We start from the raw sequence: 23,209 nt of genomic DNA, 5'->3' as shown, positions 1-23,209 counted from the left end.
GTTGCCATTTTGGGGAGCCCTTTAAGGGAAAGTGAATCTGAACTATAGCAATAGTGGGACCCCAAGACTCACTCTGATGAGTAGATGGATACTTAGAACGCAAAGTGGAACAGAATTAAAGCTCTTTCATTAAATTATCTTATTGGCCAAATGGATCTAGCAGGTGTACAGGATACTTCTGCTTTGAGCCAAGGACCTGCTACCCCTGAGCTATGTGCGACCAAGTCTCACCTGTGCTTAAACTCACCCTTCAGTACAGCCTGGTCTACAAATCAGGTTTCAGGACAGCCAGGGCTGTTACACAGAGAAACCCTGTCTCAGTGGGGGGAAGGGGAGAGAAGTTCAAGGTCATCCTTGAATACCAAGCAAACACACACTCACAAACAAATGTAACCAAGGACAAACTAAACTCCTAAGTTAGTAAAAGGGAAGAAATAATAAGATCAGAACAGAAATAAAAAAGACTAAAAAAAAATCAATTAAAAAGGAATTGATGAAACAAAAAATTGGTAAACCTAGAGCTTAAGCAAGCGAGGGGGGACAGAGAATGGGAGAGAGTACCCTGATATATAAAACAATGCATTGTAATTGGTACCACAGAAGTGAAAAGGATCATTGGGAATGTTTTTTATTTATTTATTTATTTATTTATTTTTTATTTGACAGTTGGTATTTTATTCACATAGCAGTCTCATTACATGTGGTCCAAGAATATTGAAAGAACTCAAATAAAATCAGATGTGAAGGTCAGTCTTCACACATCATAGCCGACGATGCCACGTTTGCCTATGATCTCTCCGACATAAAACCACATCCACACCTCAGTGGCCACCAAACCATTCAGCACAGCTTCCTTAACCGTAAGATGTTTGAAGCTACCAGTTTTAACACTTTGAATTATTTTTTTCGCACTCTGAATAGCTGCAGGGAGTTCAGCAGGGGTTGGGGGAACCAGCTCAACCTTAGCGTATTGCCAAAATGTGGCCAATCGAGGTTTCGAGTAAGTCACAGCAGCGGATACTAGCCCCGGGGCCTTCTCCGCGAAGTTACGGATGAACTTGGCCATGGTCTAGGGTGGAAGGTCCGTCTCCTCGAACCGCCGGCTGAATGTCCCATTGGGAATGTTTTTTAAAACTACATGTAAATAAGTTAAAAAATATCTAGAAGAAACAGACAAATTTCTGGACACAAATGACCTAACAAAATTAAACCAAGAGGTTACAAAACTTAATAGTCAGCGAGCAACAAGATTGAATCAGTCTTCCATCAAACAGTAGGGCAGTGTGGCTTCATGATGAACTGTGCCAACAGTTTAAGGGAGAATGAGTGTTGATCCTAATTCTTCACACAGAGCAACATTTTGCTGTCACCAAAACCTGAAAATATAAAAACGAAAGACAGTCAGAGAGATGAATGGAGGAAGGAAGGAAGGAAAGAAGGAAGGAAGGAAGGAAAGAAGGAAAGAAGGAAAAAAGGAAGGAAGGAAGGAAGGAAGGAAGGAAGGAAGGAAGGAAGGAAGGAAGGAAGGAAGGAAGGGAAAAAGGAAGGAAGGAAGGAAAGAGAGAAAGCAACAAACCAGGGCACTGAACAGTTGATTTTTGTCTAGCAATGACCCTCTTCTACCCTCAGAAGGGCTTCCCCCCTCAATAAACTATCTATGATAGGAGAAGTAGGAGAAGGAGAGGAAGACTTGATTCAATTCAGGCATGCAAGAATGGCCAAATGCCATTTGAAAATTATTGGGTACAAGGCAGCACAAAATTAATCAAGGGCAAAAATTGCACCATCATTTTTTCTTTAGTGTAAAAAATGTGAATTTGTGCTTAGAAAATCCTAAGGACCTACACTAAGACTCTCAAACCAATAAACAAATTCGGCAGAACAGCAAGATATAAAAACAAAGTACAAAAGTACAAAAATTAGTGCTGTTTCTTTTTCGATACAAGGCATCAACCAGGTAGTCCAGCCTAGCCCCAAACTCTCCTCCTCTTGCCTCCTCTCCTTTGCATTGTGATTACGGCTGTGCTCTATCCTGCCCATTAGTCTGTAGCTTTTTAAAAACAACAATGAACTTGCTGGGAGAAAAATTAGGAAACTATTCCATTCATACACTTGTGAGAATAATTCAGGAGTAAAGCTAAGCAAGAGGAGGAAGGACTTCTACAATAAACATTACAAAACACACTGAAGATAAAAGTTAAGGACACACGGAGACAGAAAACCCTGTATGTCCATGGGTTGGGGAGTTGCTATTGCTGCAACAGCTAGAGGAGAAAGAAATCTATAGATCTGGTGCCATCTGCATCAAAATGATAATGACTCTATTCATACGACTAGGAAAGAATCCTAAAATTCATATAGAAGTACAAAAGGTCCCAAGTAGTCAAAACAACCATGCAGAAAAGGAAATCTTGGCAGCAACACAATGCAGGGTTATAGAATATGTTGTGGAGGGATCAAAGAGCCCTAAAGCACCAGAAACTTTGGAAAGAGGACCTGGCTTAGACTCCAGCACCCACCAGGCAGCTCATAACCATCTATCACTCTAGTTGTGAGAATCCAATGCTTTCTTCTGGCGTCCTTGGGCACCAGACGTGCACGTGGTGCACAGATACACATGCAGGCAAAGCGGTCTCACAAAACAGGGTAAATCAGCCAAACAAACAAAACCACCCGTACACATAAGATGTATTTAAAAAAAAAATGGACACACTGTGGAGTCGCAGTAACAAGACAGCATGGTGCTGGCATAGACGCAGACATGCCGGTCCGTGGAGCAGTACCTAAGGTAGATGCTTGTCTAAAAAATAGATTCCTACAGTTTCAATCTCACGACTTCTATTGCTCCTACCAGTGTGCTCTTTCTGGTCTCCACACGGTTTTCTACAGCAGTTTGCTTCACTTGGCAGTCAGTGTTTGACCTTATAGTTTAGCCTCAAAACACTGTCACTCGCTGCCAGGTACATCTCTGTAATCAGACTGAAAGAACCCTAGCGGTGGAAATCCAACTTGACATGGATAGCAGCTAGATATGTATGTGTGTGTGGTGGGGGGGAGGGAAGAGAGGGGTGTGTGGGGGGAGACACAATGACACGGGACACAACGCCCGTTTTCCAAGTGAAACCCAGGCTACCAGCAGTGCATCCCCTTCTTATTTACTAGTCTTACCATGCCTTTCAGATAAGGGAAATACGTCTAGAAAACTGTGTGCCTTTCTAAAGTCCCTCAATATTCAGAAACTTTCGAGGGAAATTCTTGGTCAGAGACTAGGAGTTAAGAGGGAACTGGGCCATGCATGTTTCTTGGGAACCACCTGAATTTCACTGTGGAGCTGCAGCTTCTAATCTTTTCAGCTTGTCTGTCATTGTGCTTTGATTTAAGACACACTTTGGATTCCCAGGCGAGTCTTTGTTCTTAGCAAACATTCTCCTTTTCTGTCGGGAATCTTGAATTGGCACAAAGAAGTCTCAGAGATTGGAGGATGCGTCCGAAGTCAACCAATGGGAGTGGACCGAGTCGTCCCGCCCGCAACTACTACTTCTGGAGTCCAGTCCACCCGCTCCAACTCGTCCAGCTCGAGATGATGGCAACGCTGAGCCTGGAGCCCGCGGGCCGCAGCTGCTGGGACGAGCCGCTGAACATCGCCGTGCGCGGCCTGGCCCCCGAGCAGCCCGTCACGCTGCGCGCCGCCCTGCGCGACGAGAGAGGCGCGCTCTTCCAAGCCCACGCGCGCTACTGCGCCGACCCCCACGGCGAGCTGGACCTGGCGCGCGCGCCCGCGCTGGGCGGCAGCTTCGCGGGGCTCGAGCCCATGGGGCTGCTCTGGGCCATGGAGCCCGATCGGCCTTTCTGGCGCCTGATCAAGCGCGACGTGCAGACGCCCTTCGTGGTGGAGCTGGAGGTGCTGGACGGCCACGAGCCCGACGGCGGGCGGCTGCTGGCGCGGGCGGTGCACGAGCGTCACTTCATGGCTCCCGGGGTGCGGCGCGTGCCCGTGCGCGAGGGCCGTGTGCGCGCCACGCTCTTCCTGCCTCCAGGTGAGCAGCCCTCCACCTTCCCTTGCTCAAAGTTTCTCTGTGATTTTAAGTGAAGAAAAAGGTAGCTCCCAATGACTTAGGACTTAGAGGAAAGGAGACTGGACCCAGCTGGAAGGGGCCTGTTATGACGATGCTGTTTCTCTGAAACTGGTCCTTTATTCTGCGGCTAAGTTACAAGACTTTTTAAGGAAAAGGACAAGACACCTGTAATATAAAATTAAAACTGGTGGTAGTAAACGGGGCTGGGGTGGCACACTCCTTTAATCCCAGCACTTGAGAGGCAGAGGCAGACCCGTTTTTAAGTTTGAGGCCAACCTGGTTTACAGAGTATGTTCCAGGACAGTCAGGCTACATAGATAAACCCGTCTCAAAAAACCATAGCCATCTTTAAATATTAAATGTTAAATCTGTTTTGAGCTGTGCATCATAGCACGGCAGGTTGGAACACCAAAGCAAAGGCTGTCTTGAACTTTGGAGCCCCCAAAGAATTTCCCCGTGGTATCGGGTTGCTTTGTCTCTCTTGTCAACCTACATTGATTAGTCCAGTGTCTGCCTTTGCCACACCTCCTACATATACCAGAACATTGAGTCCTCCTATTCTTGCCATTTCTAGAGTATACATTATTCCTAGGAATGCCTTGTCTATGGTCCCTTCTTAGATGTTCTATTCTTCCACAATTAAAACATTTGGCATTTCGGTGTCTCCTCATACCATTGGAAATCGCTTCTCCTACCCAAGCTTCAGTAGTATAGTCAAATGTTTCAACACTCCTTGTATGCAAGATCCATTCATCTGTGGGTGCTGATCTAACCTTTAAAGGCCAGAGGATCTTCTTACATTCTAAGCCGGCATTTTCAAAAGCCAAGGATTTAATTAGTACACATCTAGCTTCAGGGTCTGTCACTCCTAATTGTACAGCCTTAGTTAATCTTTGTAAGAAGTCAGTAAAGGGTTCTCTCTGGTTCTGTTTAACCCTAATATATGACTCAGTCCTTTTCCTAGTTCCTGAATCCTGTCCCAAGCATTGAAAGCTGTTGTGCTACAAGGGACAAGGTGCGTTCATTGTATCGAGCCTATTCCTGAGGATCAGAGTAATGACCATTGCCAAGAATTTGATCTTGGGAAGTTTCAAATCCTTTTGATTTTCCCTGTTGCTCTAAATTTTTTGCCTCTTCTCTCCAATAACACTTCTTAAGCATCTGAGGTCAATTTTCTAAACCACGGAGATTAATTGAAGCCAATCGTGTGGGGTAGCCTTAGTACTTGAGGCCCACATTTTTGCCATTTCCCTGACAAATGGTGAATGTAGCCCATAAGAAACTATTGCTTGTTTTATTTCTTTTAGATTGCTCATATATATTGGTTCCCATGCATATTCTTTGACTACCTTAGAGTACTTTATGCCAGATGGTCTTTCCAAGGAAATTACCGGATATGCAGTTGAAACTCTGTGTAAGTCATTCAGGGGTCTGGCACTTACTGATGAGGCTAAATCCTGACCTTGTACTTTCTGTCCCTGCTCATCAGTTTCAGCAAATTCCTCAATCTTTTCAAATATTTTTCCTACTGCCTTTTTAAAAGTCTGAATCTTCTATAATGTCTCATCCTTGGACATATCATAACCTTTTAACAGATTTTGATAGTTAGATTCAATAGCACAAATTCTTTCAGATAATCTTGTCAAATTGATGCTATCCCTCTCCATAGTATTGAACCATTTCTTAAAATGAGATAATATTGAAAACAAAGCTAATTCTTAGAATCAAATAATAGGAAGGAAAATAGTGTAAGTCTTGCTCAATACCTTCCATAATATCAGCAAAATAATTATTGAACTTCTGGATGTTATCGGTCATTTTTTTGTAGTTTTTCAAATCTTACCTGTCGTAAAGTAATTACAGTGAATTGGAAGAGGTATAATAATCATTATCAGACAGCAGTTGTCACAGCTGCAGTCACATGACAGAGAGAAGCTGGCAGCAGCTAACAGCACATATTGCTTACTTAGGTACTGAAAAGTATGCTTTGTTTAACAAATTAAGAAGAGTTATTAAAGTGGTCAAACAATTCCAAGAGTTGGGGCCCAGGATAAAGAGAAAACCCAAAGTTTTCCATTAATTCAGGCTGCAGACTGTGTGTACCACAGGGATTGCAGGCAGCAGTGTGTGGGTCGTGAGCTAGGGAGCATTGAGCAGAAACCTGCTGTATCTGAGGGTCAGCTAAAGCTGCAGGTGGGAGAGTCAGTACCCAATGTGCCATGCAGCTGGCGGGCCAATCCGAAAAAGTATGGACTGGTCCCCATGTTCGGGTGCCAGATAATGGTAGAAGATACAAAATAATCCCACACTAGTTCAGAATCATGTATAATAAAGGGTTATTTATTTAGGGGAGACTTACAGATCACTGTTCTAGAATGCAATCTCTGCACGAGTGGGGAACAGGAATAAAGTCTAGCAACCGGAAGCAAGAGAGCAAGCGCAGGCTTTACAGCTGCATTTATAGTTTAAGAGACCATGCCCAAGTGGGCTGGTAACTTAAAGGCTATTGGTTGAAGGAGTGGAAGGAGCTTCACATCACTACACCGTCTAGCCCTGTAATGTTTTTTGTTTTGTTTTTATTCTTTGTTATTTTGCAGGAACCTACCACCTCCCAAGTAAATGCATGGAGTCTTATTCTTATTATGAATAAGTCATGCCTGGCCTTAGCTTGACTTGTTTCTAGCCTGATTTTCGTAACTTAAATTCTTCCATGTACCTTTTGTCTCTGGGCTTTTACCTTTCTATATACTTTTCTTTCCTTCTTACTCGGTGACTTGCTGTGTAGCTGGGTGGCTGCCCCTGAAGTCCTTCTTTCCTCCTTTTCTCACTCCTCTTTCTTCTCTTTTTCTCCTTCTATTTATTCTATCTGCATGCCAAGCTCACCTATCCTTTCTCCTGCCAAGTTATTGGTTGTCCAACTCTTTATTAGATAGTTCAGGTGTTTTAGACAAAGTAACACAGCTACGCAAAGATAAACAAATGTAACATAAAAGAATGTAACACATCTTTGTATTACTAAACAAATGTTCCACAGTACAGACAAATGTAACACATCTTTAACTCATATTACACAACAATAACACCCAGCCATGGTCTTTGTGTGGTCATCTCATGGAGTGTTGAAGATGGCTGGTGCTGGCACAAGAGTAGGTGAGCTCTTAGACCATTATTCCTTTTGTTCAAGGTGGCCAAGACTGCGAAGGAGAGTTCAATAACTGTTGACTATTAAATACTTCTTACTAATGCTTAGTTCTGTTTCTTCCCCAGAACCTGGACCCTATCCTGGGATCGTGGACCTTTTCGGAGTTGGAGGTGGCCTTCTGGAGTATCGAGCAAGTCTGTTGGCGGGAAGGGGTTTTGCTGTCTTGGCTCTGGCTTATTATAACTACGATGACCTACCCAAGGGCATGGATGCCATGCGCTTGGAGTACTTTGAAGAAGCCGTGAACTACCTGCTCAGTCACCCTGAGGTTAGATCTCCCCCAGATTTTACTGGGCCCTGTCATACCTCATCGTGTGCTTGATTTCACAGAACGAGTGAACTGATGACGGCCTCTCTCTATTTCACAAAGAGCCCAAGCCCATTTGAGATTTCTAGGCTTGTTTTGTAATTTTATAATCAGAACTTGAAGTGGCTGGAAGCTTTGGCGCTCTTAGAGAAGTGGGGCCAGGGTAGGCTGCATCTAGAGAGAAGTTTGAGAGCAGATTTTGCCAATTTTGCACCCCACAATTTGGCACCTCTGTTTCTCCTTTGATAAGTAGATATCTTAGTTTCATCTGTTTTTGCAATGATTAAAAATACCACAACAAAAGCAGCTCATGGAGAAACGGCTTCTTTTAACTCACAGTCCATTGAGGTAGGGAAGTCACAGGGGCAGATGCTGGTCATATCACATTCATCTTCAGGATTGGAGAGCCAAGAATCCACGCATGCTGATACTCAGCTCTCCTTTTCCAGTTTTATACAGCCCAGGGCCTGGCTCTAGAAATATCAACACCTACATTCAAAGTAGGTATTCCCACCTTAGTTAGTGAAATTAAGAAATTCCCTTAAGGGGCTGGAGAGATGGCTCAGGGGTTAAGAGTACTGACTGCTCTTCCTGAAGTCCTGAGTTCAATTCCCAACAACCACATGGTGGCTCACAACCATTTATAGTGGGATCTAATGCCTTCTTCTAACATGCAGAGCACACATACATAAAATATAAATAGAAAAGAGAAAGAATCCCCTTAAAGGCATGTCTGTAGGTCAACCCAGCCTAGGTTCCTTGATTTAACTCCCTCCCCAGGTATGTCTAGATTGTGTCAAGCTGACAATTAAAAATTTCATAATAGGGTAATTAAAACATATTTGATCATGTAATTATTACTATTTTAGTGGGGGATTACATTTTAAAGTGGTCAAGGATATTGTTGCCAGAGGGGAGGGGTACGAAGAGGAGAAAGAAAGAGAAAGTGATTGATTGATTGATTGATTGTTTATTTCTATGAGAGGTCAGCCAAATAGCCATTTGCTTGTAGCACAGAGGCTGCTGGGATTCAGGACAGGGGCAGTCCTTGTGGGATGGTGCCCAGAAGGCACAGAGTAGGGACTGGAAGAAATGAAAGTACAACAGACATCTTCCCACAGGTTCAGCAGGGAACCAGGAAGAGAACAAAGTCATAACTAGCATGACCTAGGGTACAGGGCTGTGAGGACATAGAAGAGGCCCAGAGCAGAGAGGACCTGGAGGAGCAGCAGAGAGAAGTCAGGAGGAGAGGAGGCCGGAAGTGAGTGTGGGAGGCCAACCCTGGAGTAAGATAGTGGACAGCATCCCAAACACAAGGAGAGGTGGTTCCTTGTGGGACGTCTGAGAGCTTGAGCAGCCGTGGGAATAGGTGGAGTGGGGAGTGAGGAAAAGAGACATTCCTCCTCCTGGCTTCTGTTTCTCACTGCTGTATGAAAGCTGAAGCGGGGCATGTGGGGCTCAAGAGGCTGAGGAGGTAGGAGAGGGTGTGAGGTGGTCCTCTGGCGAAGCAGGAAGCCAAACACCAGTGATGTGTGACGGGGCTGATGGGCACATCAGTGCTAGTGTCAAATGAAAGGTCACCCAGCCAGAATGTTTGTTTTCATTAGTTTCTCGGGGTCCATTGTCTCAATATTCTAATGACCACAGGGAGGGGTGCAGTGTCTTCTTAGAGAATCTTAATTCCTGCTAGGATGGTTTAAAAAAATAGATGCAAATGTTGACTGTGGTCGATGTACTTTTCCAGCTGGGCCTACTCACTGTCCGATACTGGACTAATTCTCTCTCTCTCTTTTTTAAAAAATATTTTTCTCAGGTGAAAGGTCCAGGAATTGGGCTGCTTGGGATTTCCAAAGGGGGTGAACTTGGCCTTGCTATGGCCTCCTTCCTGAAGGGCATCAAGGCTGCTGTCTTCATCAATGGCTCTGTGGCCGCTGTTGGGAACACCATAAACTACAAGGATGAGACTATCCCTCCTGTGTCTTTTCTGAGAGATCGAATCAAAGTAACCAAAGATGGCCTCTTGGATGTTGTGGAAGGGCTTCAAAGCCCTTTGGTAGAGACGAAGAGCTTCATCCCTGTGGAAAGGTCTGACGCCACCTTCCTGTTCCTTGTGGGTCAGGATGACCGCAACTGGAAGAGCGAATTCTATGCCAATGAGATCTCCAAACGCTTACAGGCCCATGGGAAGGAGAAGCCCCAGATCATCTTATACCCAGAAGCGGGGCACTATATTGAGCCCCCTTACTTCCCCCTGTGCAAGGCTGGCATGCACGTCATGGTGGGTACTAATATCATCTTTGGAGGGAAGTCTAAGCCTCATGCCATGGCCCAAGTGGATGCGTGGCAGCAACTCCAGACTTTCTTCCACAAACACCTGGGTAGTAAGAATTAGGGGTGTACAGGCTGGAAAGATGGCTCAGCCATTAAAGGCTAGGCTCACAAACAAAAATATAAGAATTAGGGGGTGACTCCTCAAATATTATCCATTGTCTGATGGTTTCAGGGGGAAAGTTCAAACACATTGTAAGAACATCAGTTAAGATTACTTTATCTGTGCCGGACGGTGGTGCTACATGCCTTTAATCCCAGCACTCAGGAGGCAGAGGCAGGTGGATCTTTGTGAGTTCGAGGCCAGCCTGGTCTACAAGAGCTAGTTCCAGGACAGGCTCCAAAGTGACAGAGAAACCCTGTCATGAAAAATAAAAAAAAATTACTTTATCTAAACAGTGCTGAACATAGTGCTTATGCAAGGCTAGAGATGTCTTCAGTGGTAGAGTACCCGACTGTCTTGTGAAGTCTCTGGGTTCAATCCCAAGTACTCTAGGAAAACAGGCAAATGTTTTATGGAAACTGTACATATTCAAGAAATTGTGCTCAGAATAAAAAGAACACCGTGAGTAGCCACACTGTTGCGTCATTAAAAATTATGTCCTTTAATTCTTGGGGTGGTGTTGCTGTTATCATCTTCCTCCCAAGAAGTGACTTTGGGGGCCCCTTTCCAGATGCTAAACACATTACAAGGAGCAGTGGAAAGAAGGCTTTTGTTGCACACATATCCAACAAGAACACCTGTTGTTTTTAACAAAAATATCAATCATTTAATCAGTAAAGACTGGGAGCCAGATGCTGGGGTGAAAACCTTCTAGCTCAGAGAGGCAGAGAAAGCACCCAGATGACCTTCCTCCTCTGGAATTGTCCCAGATAGGCCTTTCTCCTATGCCATCTCAAACAAAATTCCTCAAACCAGATGTCCTTCCCTTCTACTCTCTCTCTCTCTCTCTCTCTCTCTCTCTCTCTCTCTCTCTCTCTCTCTCTCATTCTCCTGACTTCCTCCTGCACTGTATGTTTTTTTTCCTGTCAACTTGCTCCTTGCTCTGCCTCTTGACCTATTGTTGATTTTATTTAATCCTAATGTTTACAGTATTCAAGCAGAAAGCTCTTGGTTAAAAGTGTGTGCTAGGGCTGAGCCACACCACAACTAGAAGCAGGTTTTTCCAGTAAATAATGCAGTCGATCTTGGGGTTCACTGTGTGATTGAATAGCCTGCAACAAACTTCGATTTTACAAGGCAAACAATAGGAAAAGAATCCCCTTCGTATGAGGAGCTCTGTGCCGTGACAACACTTGGGGATGATGAGCATTCAGTCCAGGAAGCCAAAGAGCAGCTGGGAAAGGAAACGGAGAGCCTAGGATCTCATGTTGTGTCAGCCTTCAGACTGTCTGAGGCAGGGAAGAGAATGTGTGAGCAAGGGCTCTTGTCCCCACACATTTAGGCCACAACAAACCACTAGTCAGCTATTGGTCTTGTTAGGAAGGGAAGAATGATTTCTTTACCCAGTGCTAGGTTCATGGTTGAGTCCTGCCCTTATAAGACAAGACAGGTTGTCAGGAGACAAGTGCATAAACTTAATTAATAAAAGTGAAGCCTTCAGACACATAGTCTCAAACAGTATTGTTGGGAGAAGAGTCGTTTGTTCGTCCTGGCTGCCCAGCCATGAAATAACTGCTCAAAAATCCATAGTATTTGCAATACTGTTTGGCCAATAGCTTAAGTGTATTTCTGGCTAAACTCATATCGAAAACTAACCCATCTATTTTATTCTGTATATCACATGGCTGTGGCTGTGGCTTACCAGCTAAAGTTTCTAGCTTCTGTCTCAGGCAGTGGATCCATGGCTTCTCTCTGACTCTACCTTCTTCCTCCCAGCATTCAGTTCCATCTTCCCCACCTATCTAAGTTCTGCCCTGCTATAGGTCCAAAGCAGTTCTTTATTCATTAACCAATAAAAGCAACATATAGACAGAAGAACCTCCCACACCACAGTATTGAATCCTGTGTGTTTTGCCACTCAGAGTGATGGAAAGTGCATAGCTTAGAAGCATTCTTGGGAAAGAAGTATGACCTGATGGCAATTAGCTGGAGATGAGAAATGTAGGAAGGTGTGTCCTTTGGCGTCTATTGCTGTGATAAAAGTGACCAAAAGCAGCTCGGGGAGGGCATTGGGTCCAATGGAACTGGAGTTACAGATGTTTGTCCGTGCTGGAAAGTGAACCCAGATCATCTGGAAGAGGAGCCCATGCTTTTAGCCACTGAGTCATTACCCTAGCCCCCATAAAAATAAAAGGATTAAAAGAAGAATAGAATTCTTACAGAGAAACAATGAAAAGACAAAGAACCCGCACATGCTGTCGATGGGATCTAGTGTCGTTCTCCAAGGTTAACTATAGCTTTGTTACACGATTCAGCTATTCCAGTCCTAATATAAACGCAAGAGAATCGAGAGCATATGGACATACAAAAGCTTAGAAACAAATATTCATAATAGCTAAAAAAATAGGTCAACCCAAATGCATAATACATTCCAGGTCAGTCATAGCTACACAAACAGTGAGACCCTGTCTTCCCCTTAATACCACAAAAAGAGTAGTTGCATATCCAGGGGCTGGGAATGATAATGTCTTAGATCCCCAGCACCTATGTGAGTCAGAGAAACCAGATACAAAAAATTACATATTATACTATTGTCTTTATAATAAATATACAGATCAAAATGAGATTAGAGAGAAAGCAAATACATGGTTTTCTGCGTCTGGATACAGAGAGAATTTTGGGTGAATGGGAACTGACTAGTAGTGGGCAGGGTTTCCTCCTGAGCAATAAAAGATGCTGAAAGCTAGCTAATATTGGTCGCGAGGAGCTTCAGGGCTATCTCCCAAATACTGAATTGTACAGAGAAATGAATTGTGCTGTATAGATCATATCATATAGAAATAGTACCTTTTATTTTTTTAAGATTTATTTACTTTTGTGTGCATGAGTGTTTTGTACGTACGTATGTGCACCATTTGTGTACCTGTTGCCCTTGGTGGGTCAGAAGAGGATGTTGGATCCCCTGGGGCTGGAGTTATAGATGGCTGTGAGCCATCATGTGGATTTTGGGAACCAAACCCAGGTCTTCTGCAAGAACAACAAGTGCCCTTAGCTGTGGAGTCATCTCTCCAGCCCCTTGCTGCTATTATTTTCTTAAATTAGACATATTCATAAAATTCAAATTCCTGTAAATGTGAGCTGGTTAAGAGGGAGTCTTCTCTCTGTAAGTTTTAACCGTTGGCAAAACAAAACAACAATAAAAACAAAAGTCAGGGGTCAGGCACAATAAAACTATAAAGAAAATAAGGGGTTAGGAATTTATTTTAAAATTTTTTGCATGAGGTGTGTGTGTTGTGTGTGTGTGTGTGTGTTGTGTGTGTGTGTGCTTGTGGAGGCAAGGAGAGGGCATCAGATCTGTCCCATGGAGATGGGCTTACAGGTGATTGTCAGCCATCTAACGGGTGACTCTGAATACTCAACTCCAGAGCAGCATGTGCTCTTAACCATCCCTCCAGGTACCCCATCCCCCAACCACCCCACCCCACAGCCACCCCTTCCCCCCTCCCCGCAGGCACCCCTTCCCCGCAGCCACCCTATCCCTCCAGCCACCCAGCTGCCCCATCTCTCTAGGTACCCCATCCCTCCAGCCATTCCATCCCCCCAGCCACCCCCAAATTGAAAGCCCCAAATGAGTACACATTTGAAGATGGTTCTTACTTCTGAGTGTGATGAGAATGGAGTACATCGTTCAGAGATGGGTACCATACCCTAACACCACATGTCAATCATATTATTGTTCTTCAAAGCCTCAAATGTTTTACAATGATTTGTTTAATTTCACTGGTTAATGTTTACCGAAAAGTAACAAAATTCTTAAGAGGCAGAGTCTCACTTCATAGTCCTGCCTATTCTGGAACTTACTATGTAGACCAGACTGGCCTTGAACTCACAGAGATCTGCTTGCCTCTACCTCCAAATGCTGGGATTAAAGGCGCCTGTGAAAACACACCTGGTCAGTAGCAAAAAATTTAAAAGAGAAGGGAGAGAAGGGAAAGGAAAGGAAGGAAGAGATGGAGAGAGGGAGAGCAGCCACAGGCTGAAAACAACAGCAAGATAAGTATGCAATTAAAGACATAATCTATAACAGATAATTAACTCTTAAAACTCAACCAAAAAGAAAGTCTGATTAGAAATTGGGTACAGGTGTAGGCAGATGCCTCACAAATAAAGTCATAGAGATGGCAGATGAGCACATGAAAAAATGCTGAGCATCATACGATCAACGATTTACAAATTAAAACGGGCTATGTAGCTATGAGAATAGCGGAAATGTAAAACACAGACAACAAATACCAACAGCCATGAACCATATAAACTGTCCTTGCTGGTGGGAATGCAGATGGGCACAACCTTTTCAGAAGTGGGCTTATCACTGCCACCGCCAGATCAGCAAGCACCTCCTTGGTGTTTACCCAAAGTCATGTCCACACAAATGCAAACTAATGTTTATAGGAGTTTCTGAATGCTTAGAGCAGAATGTTTGCTGGGAGAGGGGGTGTTGGTAGTGAGCCCAGAACTAGAGTAAGCCAATGGTCCACTCCGTTCATATAAACAGATGCTTAACCCCAGCACCTGGCCAGACGTCCTCGTGATTTCCTAACCTCCTATCAGTGAAAAAAGTCACCAGCTCAGCACCTGACAGAGTTACTCTCACCAAGGGTCAGGGTGAGTAGAAGTAGGGTAAAGTTCATGGCAGGCTCTCAACTGGGTAACTTTTGCACAAAGCTCTGGGAAGTGAGCCAACAGCAGGATTCGCAGGATGATGTCTTCGCACCCAGGCAGACAGTGGCTGTGTGGAAAGTCACACCTTCCGTTTATGCTGACCTCTCTGAATGGCAGTGTCCTCCTCTAAGGACAAGGGATGAGGCTGTGTAAAGGGAGAGACATAGAACTGCGATTTTATATCCAACATCAGATTCCTGGGAAGACACCGGATGCTCTAGTCTACAGGCCTGGAACAAAAATATCGTCATGAATTTCAGGTAGTTTAGACACAAGGACATGACTATGCAAATTTCTAGAAGCCTCCATCTTCTGGGCAAGTCAGGATTGAGGATGAAGAGGAGGAAGGATCTGAAGTGGACAGGCTGTGACAACCCTGTAAGACGGACAGACAGTGCCGAAAATCCCCTGCGGTGACGTCGTTCCCGGAGTGTCGTGTGCAGTTGCTCACTGTTCTAAAGTTTGTACTCAGAAATAATTTTATCCTTAGACAAATCTTGAAAACATCTTAGAGGCCCTGATGCCCTCCACACAGGTTCCACCTTCCACACCCACAGTACCAGCTGGACGGATCAGCTGGTAAAGATGCCTGCTGTCCAAGTCGAGATGTCCGATCCCTTGAGCCCTCTGACCTCTGCACGGTGCTGTGGTACCTGCCTGCCCCCCAATCCAAACATACAGAATAAAACACACATATGTTTCTCAGTTGACACCTTTTCTCCCCATTCTCACCGTCTGTTTAGGTTTGTGTTGATAAGCAGTTACGGTAGGAGACACTCCCACTAGGAAATCGTATGAGATTTCTGGTATTCATATACGAAGAGCTAGTGACCAGTGGAGGGGGCAGTACTCATTTAGCCTCTTTAGTGATCAAGGAATTATGTGATAAAACTTCAAAGTACATCAGAACATTGAGAGTGACAAAGACGCAGAGACCCAACTGTCCCATTTGTTGTCAGGCCTGGGAGAAAGGCACTGCCAGAGGACGGCAGAGTAGTCCAGGAAATGATCAGACTTCTAACCTAATCTAAGGGAGATGAAGATACCAGAAGCGGCCCAAGCTTCCACCAGCAATGGAGTGGAACAAAGGGAGGTGGATTTCCAGCAGTCTGAGGAAGCTCTAGGAAGAAGGAGTCTCCAAAGCAGCGTTGGAGGAAACACTCAAATCCCAAGACAGCACGTCCAATATCATGATTTGAAATTCACAATGTTGGCGAAAGAAAAAGTGTTTAAAGTCCGTCTGTAAATGGCGACACAGTAAAGAAAGCCAAGAGACAGTCACACACACTCCAGCCAGGGCCGAGGAAGAGCAGGGCACAGGCATCCAGTGTCCATCTGTTTCGGCATTGTTTGTCCAGCAGAGTGCTGTCTACCTTGTGCACCTTGGGATATTCTTTTTGTTGTTGTTTTGTTTTTGTTTTTCAAGTCAGAGTTTCACTGTGTAGTCCTCGCTCTCCTGGAACTCGCTCTGTAGACCAGGCTGCCCTCGAACTCACAGAGGTTCACCTGCCTCTGCCTCCCAAGTGCTGGTATTAAAGGCGTGTGCCACCACCGCCCGGCCGTGTCTATGAAAGTCTAAGGACAGTGCCAGGAATCTTTTATTGGTCTTCTACCTTATTCTTTGAGGCATGCCCTCTCAATCAAACCCAGTGTTCATCAGTAGGGCTCTCCCCAGGCAACTTGTTCCTGGGATCCCTCGTCTCCGCCTTCCTAGGCTGGAATTGCAGTCTGGCTAGCATGACATAGGTTTAGGGATCCAAACACCTGCAGCTTTGCTTGTGGCCATAGGTATCTCTAGCAAATATTTATCACTATATTTCATATTAGCAAAGACACCGTGAGTTGATACAGAAGTCTAAGTTCCATGATGTTACAGTATTTCATAATACACTTAAACACAACACTCTTGAGGATCTTGAGTTCAATGGTAGAACTAAGAAAAAGAAGCAGGTCCGTAGAGCGTGCCTGTTTAAGGTTTGTGTTTGACACACCTCTCTTCCTCTGAGGAAGCACAGGTTAACTTTAGAGGAGAACTTGGTGACCAATAATGACATTTGGGTAATGTTTTAAGGTTTCTAGGGAACCAGGGCAGTAACTAGAATGGCTCTTGATTCATTAAGTCAGAACTTAACAAGAAATTAGAAGATTAAAACATTAAGGGGGGGGCGGCTGGAGAGATGTCTTAGTGGTTGAGAGCACTGGCTGTTCTTCTAGAGGTCCTGAGTTCAATTCCCAGCAACCATTCACAGCCATCTGTAATGAGATCTGGTGCCCTCTTCTGGTCTGTAGGAATATATGCAGAGAGAACCCTGTATAGATAATAAATAAATAAATCTTTAAAAAAAATTAAGGGCACAAAGAGTACAAGATACGTTTTATTTATTTTTTTATGTGAAAAAAAAGCCCAAATGTGACCAAGAGATTGTGGCCCCCACAAGTCTCATTGGGCTCAGGAGTGTGACAGTGGATGACAGTTATCTTAGTTCTCCTCTTCATTGCTGTGACCAAAGTTGCAGAAACAACTTTAAAAGGGATTTATTTGGGACTGCGGGGTGGGAGGGTGCAGTCTCCCAGTGCACTTTCTACAAGTGTGCAGCAAACACAGCAGCAGAACCCACAGTGCAGCTTGCTCACACCTCATGCATCAGGACACGGACAACTTAGGCTGGAAGGAGGTGGGCCATGACCCTACCCACTCCACCCCAGTGGTCTACTTCTTTTAGGCAGGCTCCTCTTCCCAGCGATTCTACAACCCCCTCTTCCAACAGCTGGGTACCAAGTTTTCAAACACAGGAGCCTATAGAGGATCATTTGCATTAAACCATAACGTTTGGCCCCCTGTACACTCAGGGCTGTCTCACGACCCAATCCAGTTGCTCCAACTTCAAAAGTCCTCACAAGTTATTTGCAATATAAAATGACACAGTTCCATTCTAAAGGAACTGTTCCATGTCATGGTGCATTGCGGTGATATTTTGTTTGAGATTTAACAAATAAAGCTTGCCTGAAGATCAGAGTGTGGAGCTAGTCACACTAGTTAACCGTCTGGGTGATAGTGGCACACACCTTTAATCCTAGCGCTCTGTGAGTTCAAGGCCACCCTGGGCTACACAAAATTGATCCGGTCTAAAAGAGAAACAGAGCCAAGCAGTGGGGGCTCACATCTTTAATCCCAGCGCTAGGCAAGTGGAGACAGGAAGTGATATGGCTGGGCAGAGAGAGGAACATAAGGCAGAAAGAGACAGGAACTCAGGATTCAGTCTGAGGTTTCATAGAGACAGCGTTCAGTCTGAGGACTTGCAGAGAGAGAATCACCCATTTGGTCTGAAGATTTCATAGAGGTAAGAACCAGGGGCTGCTGCTCTGCTTCTCTGATCTTTCAGCTTTTACCCCAAATATCTGACTCTGGGTTTTTATTATTAAAACCAATTAGAATTTGTACTACAGTGCATGCCCGTGAAGGTCAGACAACTTGTGCGGGTTGGGTCTCTCTACCACACGGGTTTCAGGGATGGGACTCAGGTCATCAGGTTTGGCACATTTCCTGAGCCGTCTTGTTCCAGTACTGTTTCTATCCACTCTGAGGGTTTTAATTGCCCACCTGTAGGCTAATCCCTCCCAAATTATCCTGGGTTCCTCCAATCTTTTCTTCTCTGACAAGAGCTAACAGAAGGGATTGCTCCTTCCTAAAGCATCATAAACCAGAGTTAGAAACCGGGAGCAGAGCTTGAAGGAAAAGTCTCACAGCTGTAGGTTAAGAAACGACCTGGAGGCCTGTGCTGGTGACGCACGCCTTTAATCTCACCACTCCGTAGGCAAAGGCAGGACGGTCTCTTTGAGTTTGAGGTCAGCCTGGATTACATAGGGAGTTCCAGGACAGCCAGGGCTATACAGAGAGGAGGAAAAATGATGATGAAGAAGAAGAAGAGGACGAGGAGGAGGAGGAGGAGGAGGAGCTCTTTGATGCCATAAACAGACACAATTAAATCACCAATGGGATGAGGAGCTGGTATCACATGACCCACATCGCTCTTACTCTTTTCTGCCTATATTGTTATCCTTTGTTCACGAGTCGGTCACTAGCTGCTGCAGGTAACTCCACTGACCCACGGAATCCTTTACTCTGCCATCTAGTGGGCAGCACTGAGAACACCCCAGATGCACTTGCTGTTGCCATCTCTCCATAGCACATTCACAAGCAATGATGGGACAGCAGGAGTTAAACAGCCTCCATTTCAGTTCTTGGGAGATAAGGGGACGTTGTGCTGTCGAGGACAGCCCATACTGAGTCTGGGAAACTGTCAACTGTGTAGATAAGAGCACAGCCCGAGTGTTCACAACCGAACTCACCCTATTCCTGGTAGTTTTACTCAGTTTGTAGCCTTCACACTGAGTTCTCAAGTAAAATGTGTGACGCGAGGCAGATTTGGTGTGCTCTTCTTGGCTTTGTTCGCGTCTATTAAAAGCCTGTGAACACAGGAAATAACACTGGTCCAGCGTTAGAAGTTGTAGCAGTTACTTTCTGTTGCTGAACAAAAATGGCATGATCAAGGCGTCTTACAGAAGGAATGGGTTGTGTGGGCTTATAGTGCCAGAAGAGGAAGGGTCCATTGTGGCAGCAAGAGGCAGGAACTGAATGCTGAGACCTCACATCTTGAACCACGGGCATGAAGCAGAAAGACCCTAGGAGTGGTACAAGGTTTGAAACCTCAAGGACCACGCAGTGACATAATTCTTCCAGCAAGGTTTACACACACCAGACCTCCCCCAAACAGTGCCACCAACAGGGAACAAGAGTGCAAATACATAGAAGCCTGGGGGGAAGACCTCATTCAAACCACCATGCATTTACCTAAAGAACAGACAAAGTTGAATTTACAAAGAGATCCAGATCAACTGGATGGTGGTGGTGCATGCCTTTAATTCAAGCACTCGGGAGGCAGTGCAAGTTACAGGGCAGTCAGAGCTACACAAAGAAACCCTGTCTCAAAAAGAGAAAAAAGAAGCTATTTTCAATTGACCACTGCTTGCAAATCAATCCAGATCAATTTGGCTGCAGAACCATCCCTAAAGATTTTTGCTCCTAATGAAGCTGTATAGGTTTTTACATTTACCGTCAGTCACCGGTCACCTCACCTGACCTGAGAACAGAGTGAACCAGAGAGGTCCATCCTGCCCACGAGAGGCAGTCAAACCCTGACAAACAACCACATAGTTGGTCGCTGGTGTTTTCATAGAAAGACCTCAATCAACAGGGGAGTGTAGAAATGCTCAGAACCCAGGTAGAGTTGCTTTTGTTAATTCTAGCAAAACAAAATGTATGTTTTTTTTAAATATTTATTTATTTATTATGTATACAATATTCTGTCTGTGTGTATGCCTACATGCCAGTGGAGGGCATCAGACCCCGTTACAGATGGTTGTGAGCCACCATGTGGTTGCTGGGAACTGAACTCAGGACCTTTGGAAGAGCAGGCAATGCTCTTAACCTCTGAGCCATCTCTCCAGCCCCCAAAATGTATGTTTATACAGAATTGGGGGTCACAAAGAAAGGACTCTCACACACAACAGCCTGATACTAGCCTAAGAGTTGGATAGAACTTTGAGGCCTCTGTAAACGCAGATGGAATAATTCCAGAATAAACACTACTATGACCAACAATAATAACTTGTTAAGAATACCTGTCTAGCAACTTTCCTTTGACTCTCCTTGACGCATGACCCTCCTTTTGCTATTAGTCTGTATGGGTAAGAATAATTGTTTCAAATTATCTCATATAATTTATCTCCCCATTTCCCCTAAGAACCTGATCTTGTTGTGGAATGTATTTATACATGAATCCACATTTCAATCCTGCTTGGTTGCCAAAGCAAACATTACTCTTTGTAGAATCTCTCAGACTTTTACTCATGCAGACACTTGCTACTGTGTGACGTTTCTCCCAGCATTCCTTTTCACTACTGCAAGAGAAAGGGGAGAAGTTGCATTAGGGTATCATGGGTAGCGGGAGCGGACATGTTGAATATCAAGACGTGGATCATGGCAAGGGACAGGCAGCTGTCGAGGAACTCACAAAGCCCTGTGTATCCCTAGAACTATGTGAGGGTGCGGATGGGCTCTTTGAATTTTACCTTCAAGTGTTCCACACCATTTCAGCTTTTAAGGAAAATATTAAATACTCAGAAATCACAGGGAATATGCAGTTATCCTATTTTAACGAAGCAGTTCAGGAGAAAGGCAGGAAACAGGGACCAGTCTGAAGTCGAGAGCAGAGGGTCTTGCAGAACTTGGGTGTGGTATAGTGCTGATCCTACTGAGAGAGAACAGGAACTACCACCCAAATCAAAACCAATTAAGCAAGTTTTATTTACTGTGCATAGGACTGACTCTCTGAAGTGGGATTTGAGAGTACAGGCCTCCTTTTATAGGGAACAAGAATAAACTGCGGATTTTGTAACATAAAGATTTTGCAAGCAAATTTTACAGAAGCGCATAGCCGATTTGATTATTCGACAGATCATCTTGTCAGAATGTGTCAAGGTTCCTGGTCAGAACTCCTTATCTCCTCAGGGTAGAGTGCCAGTGCCTCAAACTTGAATTTTGTAGCAAACAGAAGCAGCATATTTTGGCCTTTTAATAAAGTGTCTTTTTACCCTACGATGGAATCAGGCTGCTCCATCAATAGTTTCAAAGACATTCATTATGTTCATTCCTAATTTGTAGTCCCCGGGACAGAACCCAGAGCTTTGTACTTGCTAGCTTGGGTTCTGCTGGTGATCCACACTCCAAGCCCTTGCACGTGATATTACAGATTAGACGCTCTGTTCCTGGGCTTGATGAATATGAGTATTTTTATGACCCGAGATTATAGGATTTTGTAGACACAGAGACACATAGACAAGATAGATAATCCAGCGAATAGAACATTTTTATGTCACTGCTTTGTTCTGATTATAATACAGATTCGTGGTCAGGCTGTGTAGCAATGTTTATTGGCTATCCAATAAAATTGCATAAGTAATCAATGGTCTGTGTAACATTTACTCTCTTAACCTGTGTAACGGCCGAAACAGGGACAAAGGTCTTGGCAAGCTCTCAACTAGGTGACTTAAAGATCAAGGTTCTGGGGCTGGAGAGATGGCTCAGCCGTTAAAGGCTAGGCTCACAACCAAAAATATAAAAAGATCAAGGTTCTGGAAAGAGAGTCAGAGGGGTCCCGTTAGGATAATGACTTTTGTACCCAGACTGCCAGTGGGTTTTGTTTGTTTGTTTGTTTTTGTTTTTTTAAACTCCTATTTTGATTAATTGTCCTTCACAGAAGCAACCTTGCTATTGTATTTGATTTTGTATTGTATTTTTTATTTTGATGTTTGGTTTTTCGAGACAGGGTTTCTCTGTGTAGCTTTGGAGCCTGTCCTGGAACTAGTTCTGTAGACCAGGCTGGCCTCGAACTCACAGAAATCTGCCTGCCTCTGCCTCCCAAGTGCTGGGATTAAAGGTGTGCGCCATAACTACTTGGCTATATTAATAAACTGTGTAGCTCAGGTGGTTTGTCATAGGCAAGCAAACCTGATTCGTGTATCTCCCTTAAAGAATAAGTCTGAGGGTTGGATAACTCGGTGGTAGAGCCTTGCCTAGCATGCTTGGGGCCATAGGTTCAAGCTCCAACACCACAAAGAAAAGAGAAAAAAAAAAAACATGAAACCTGACTGTGATGGCGCACACCTTTAATCCCAGTAGCTACTCAGGAGGCAGAAGCAGGCAGTCCTCTGTGAGTTCAAGGCCAGCCTGGTCTACAGGTTGAGTTCCTGGACATCCAGTACTACACAGAACTACACAGAGAAACACTGTTTCACTGTAGAAAAACCAAAACTAAAAAAAAGAAAAGAAGCAACAAAAATGAGGATGAGGAGCTAAGGACCTGCCTGACTCCATTTTGATGATGAGCTGAGGACCTGCCTGACTCCTTTTTTATGAGGAGCTGAGGACCTGCCTGACTCCATTTTGAAGGCAGGAGCTATTATGGTGTATTAAAGATGTTTCTATTTACTGCAAGAGTTGAGTTGCCCTCTTTCCTGGAACCTGGCCTTGACCATCCCATGACCTTGACTTGATTTTGATTACCCTCCCTAACCACGTGGTGACCACATATTTTTAAAAAGATTTTTCTGTATTTTCTGATTGTCTCATTGTCTCTCTTCTGTAAAACTACTTGTGATTTTACTCCTTAAAAAAGGCCCAAGAAATGGATTCAGGGCTGTTCTCTTTAACCCGACTTAGGAGGCAATCACTGGCCAGCTCTTAGGTGCAACGCAGTAAAAAAAAAATAAATAAATAAAATCAAGCTTGCTTCAAATTTGACAAAATTGTGGTAGTGGTCTTATTCTCACTGTTGAGATTAGCGGAGCCTCAGAGGAAAAGACTCAAATACTAAATGTACCCCCACTGTATGTCCGGTGGCTTGGATCTA

At 44.3% G+C, this 23,209-nt stretch overlaps 2 protein-coding genes across 2 annotated transcripts; one reads left to right on the top strand and one right to left on the bottom strand.

Moving 5' to 3' along the window:
* Window positions 1-657: 657 nt before the first annotated feature.
* Window positions 658-1,106, bottom strand: LOC130883028 (ATP synthase subunit g, mitochondrial-like). The gene has a single exon (XM_057783196.1). It carries the CDS (start codon window positions 1,064-1,066, stop codon window positions 755-757), a length of 312 nt encoding a protein of 103 aa, XP_057639179.1. The 5' UTR covers window positions 1,067-1,106; the 3' UTR covers window positions 658-754.
* Window positions 1,107-3,580: 2,474 nt separating this feature from the next.
* On the top strand, window positions 3,581-10,040 carry LOC130882632 (acyl-coenzyme A thioesterase 1). The gene is made up of 3 exons (XM_057782889.1): window positions 3,581-4,037; window positions 7,344-7,546; window positions 9,399-10,040. The coding sequence occupies exons 1-3, from the start codon at window positions 3,581-3,583 to the stop codon at window positions 9,975-9,977; spliced, it is 1,239 nt and encodes a 412-aa protein (XP_057638872.1). The 3' UTR covers window positions 9,978-10,040.
* Window positions 10,041-23,209: the final 13,169 nt, after the last annotated feature.

The sequence above is a fragment of the Chionomys nivalis genome, chromosome 10, assembly GCF_950005125.1.
Source record: "Chionomys nivalis chromosome 10, mChiNiv1.1, whole genome shotgun sequence".
Taxonomy (NCBI): Eukaryota; Metazoa; Chordata; class Mammalia; order Rodentia; family Cricetidae; genus Chionomys; species Chionomys nivalis.
This window is presented reverse-complemented; position numbering and strand designations above follow the sequence as displayed.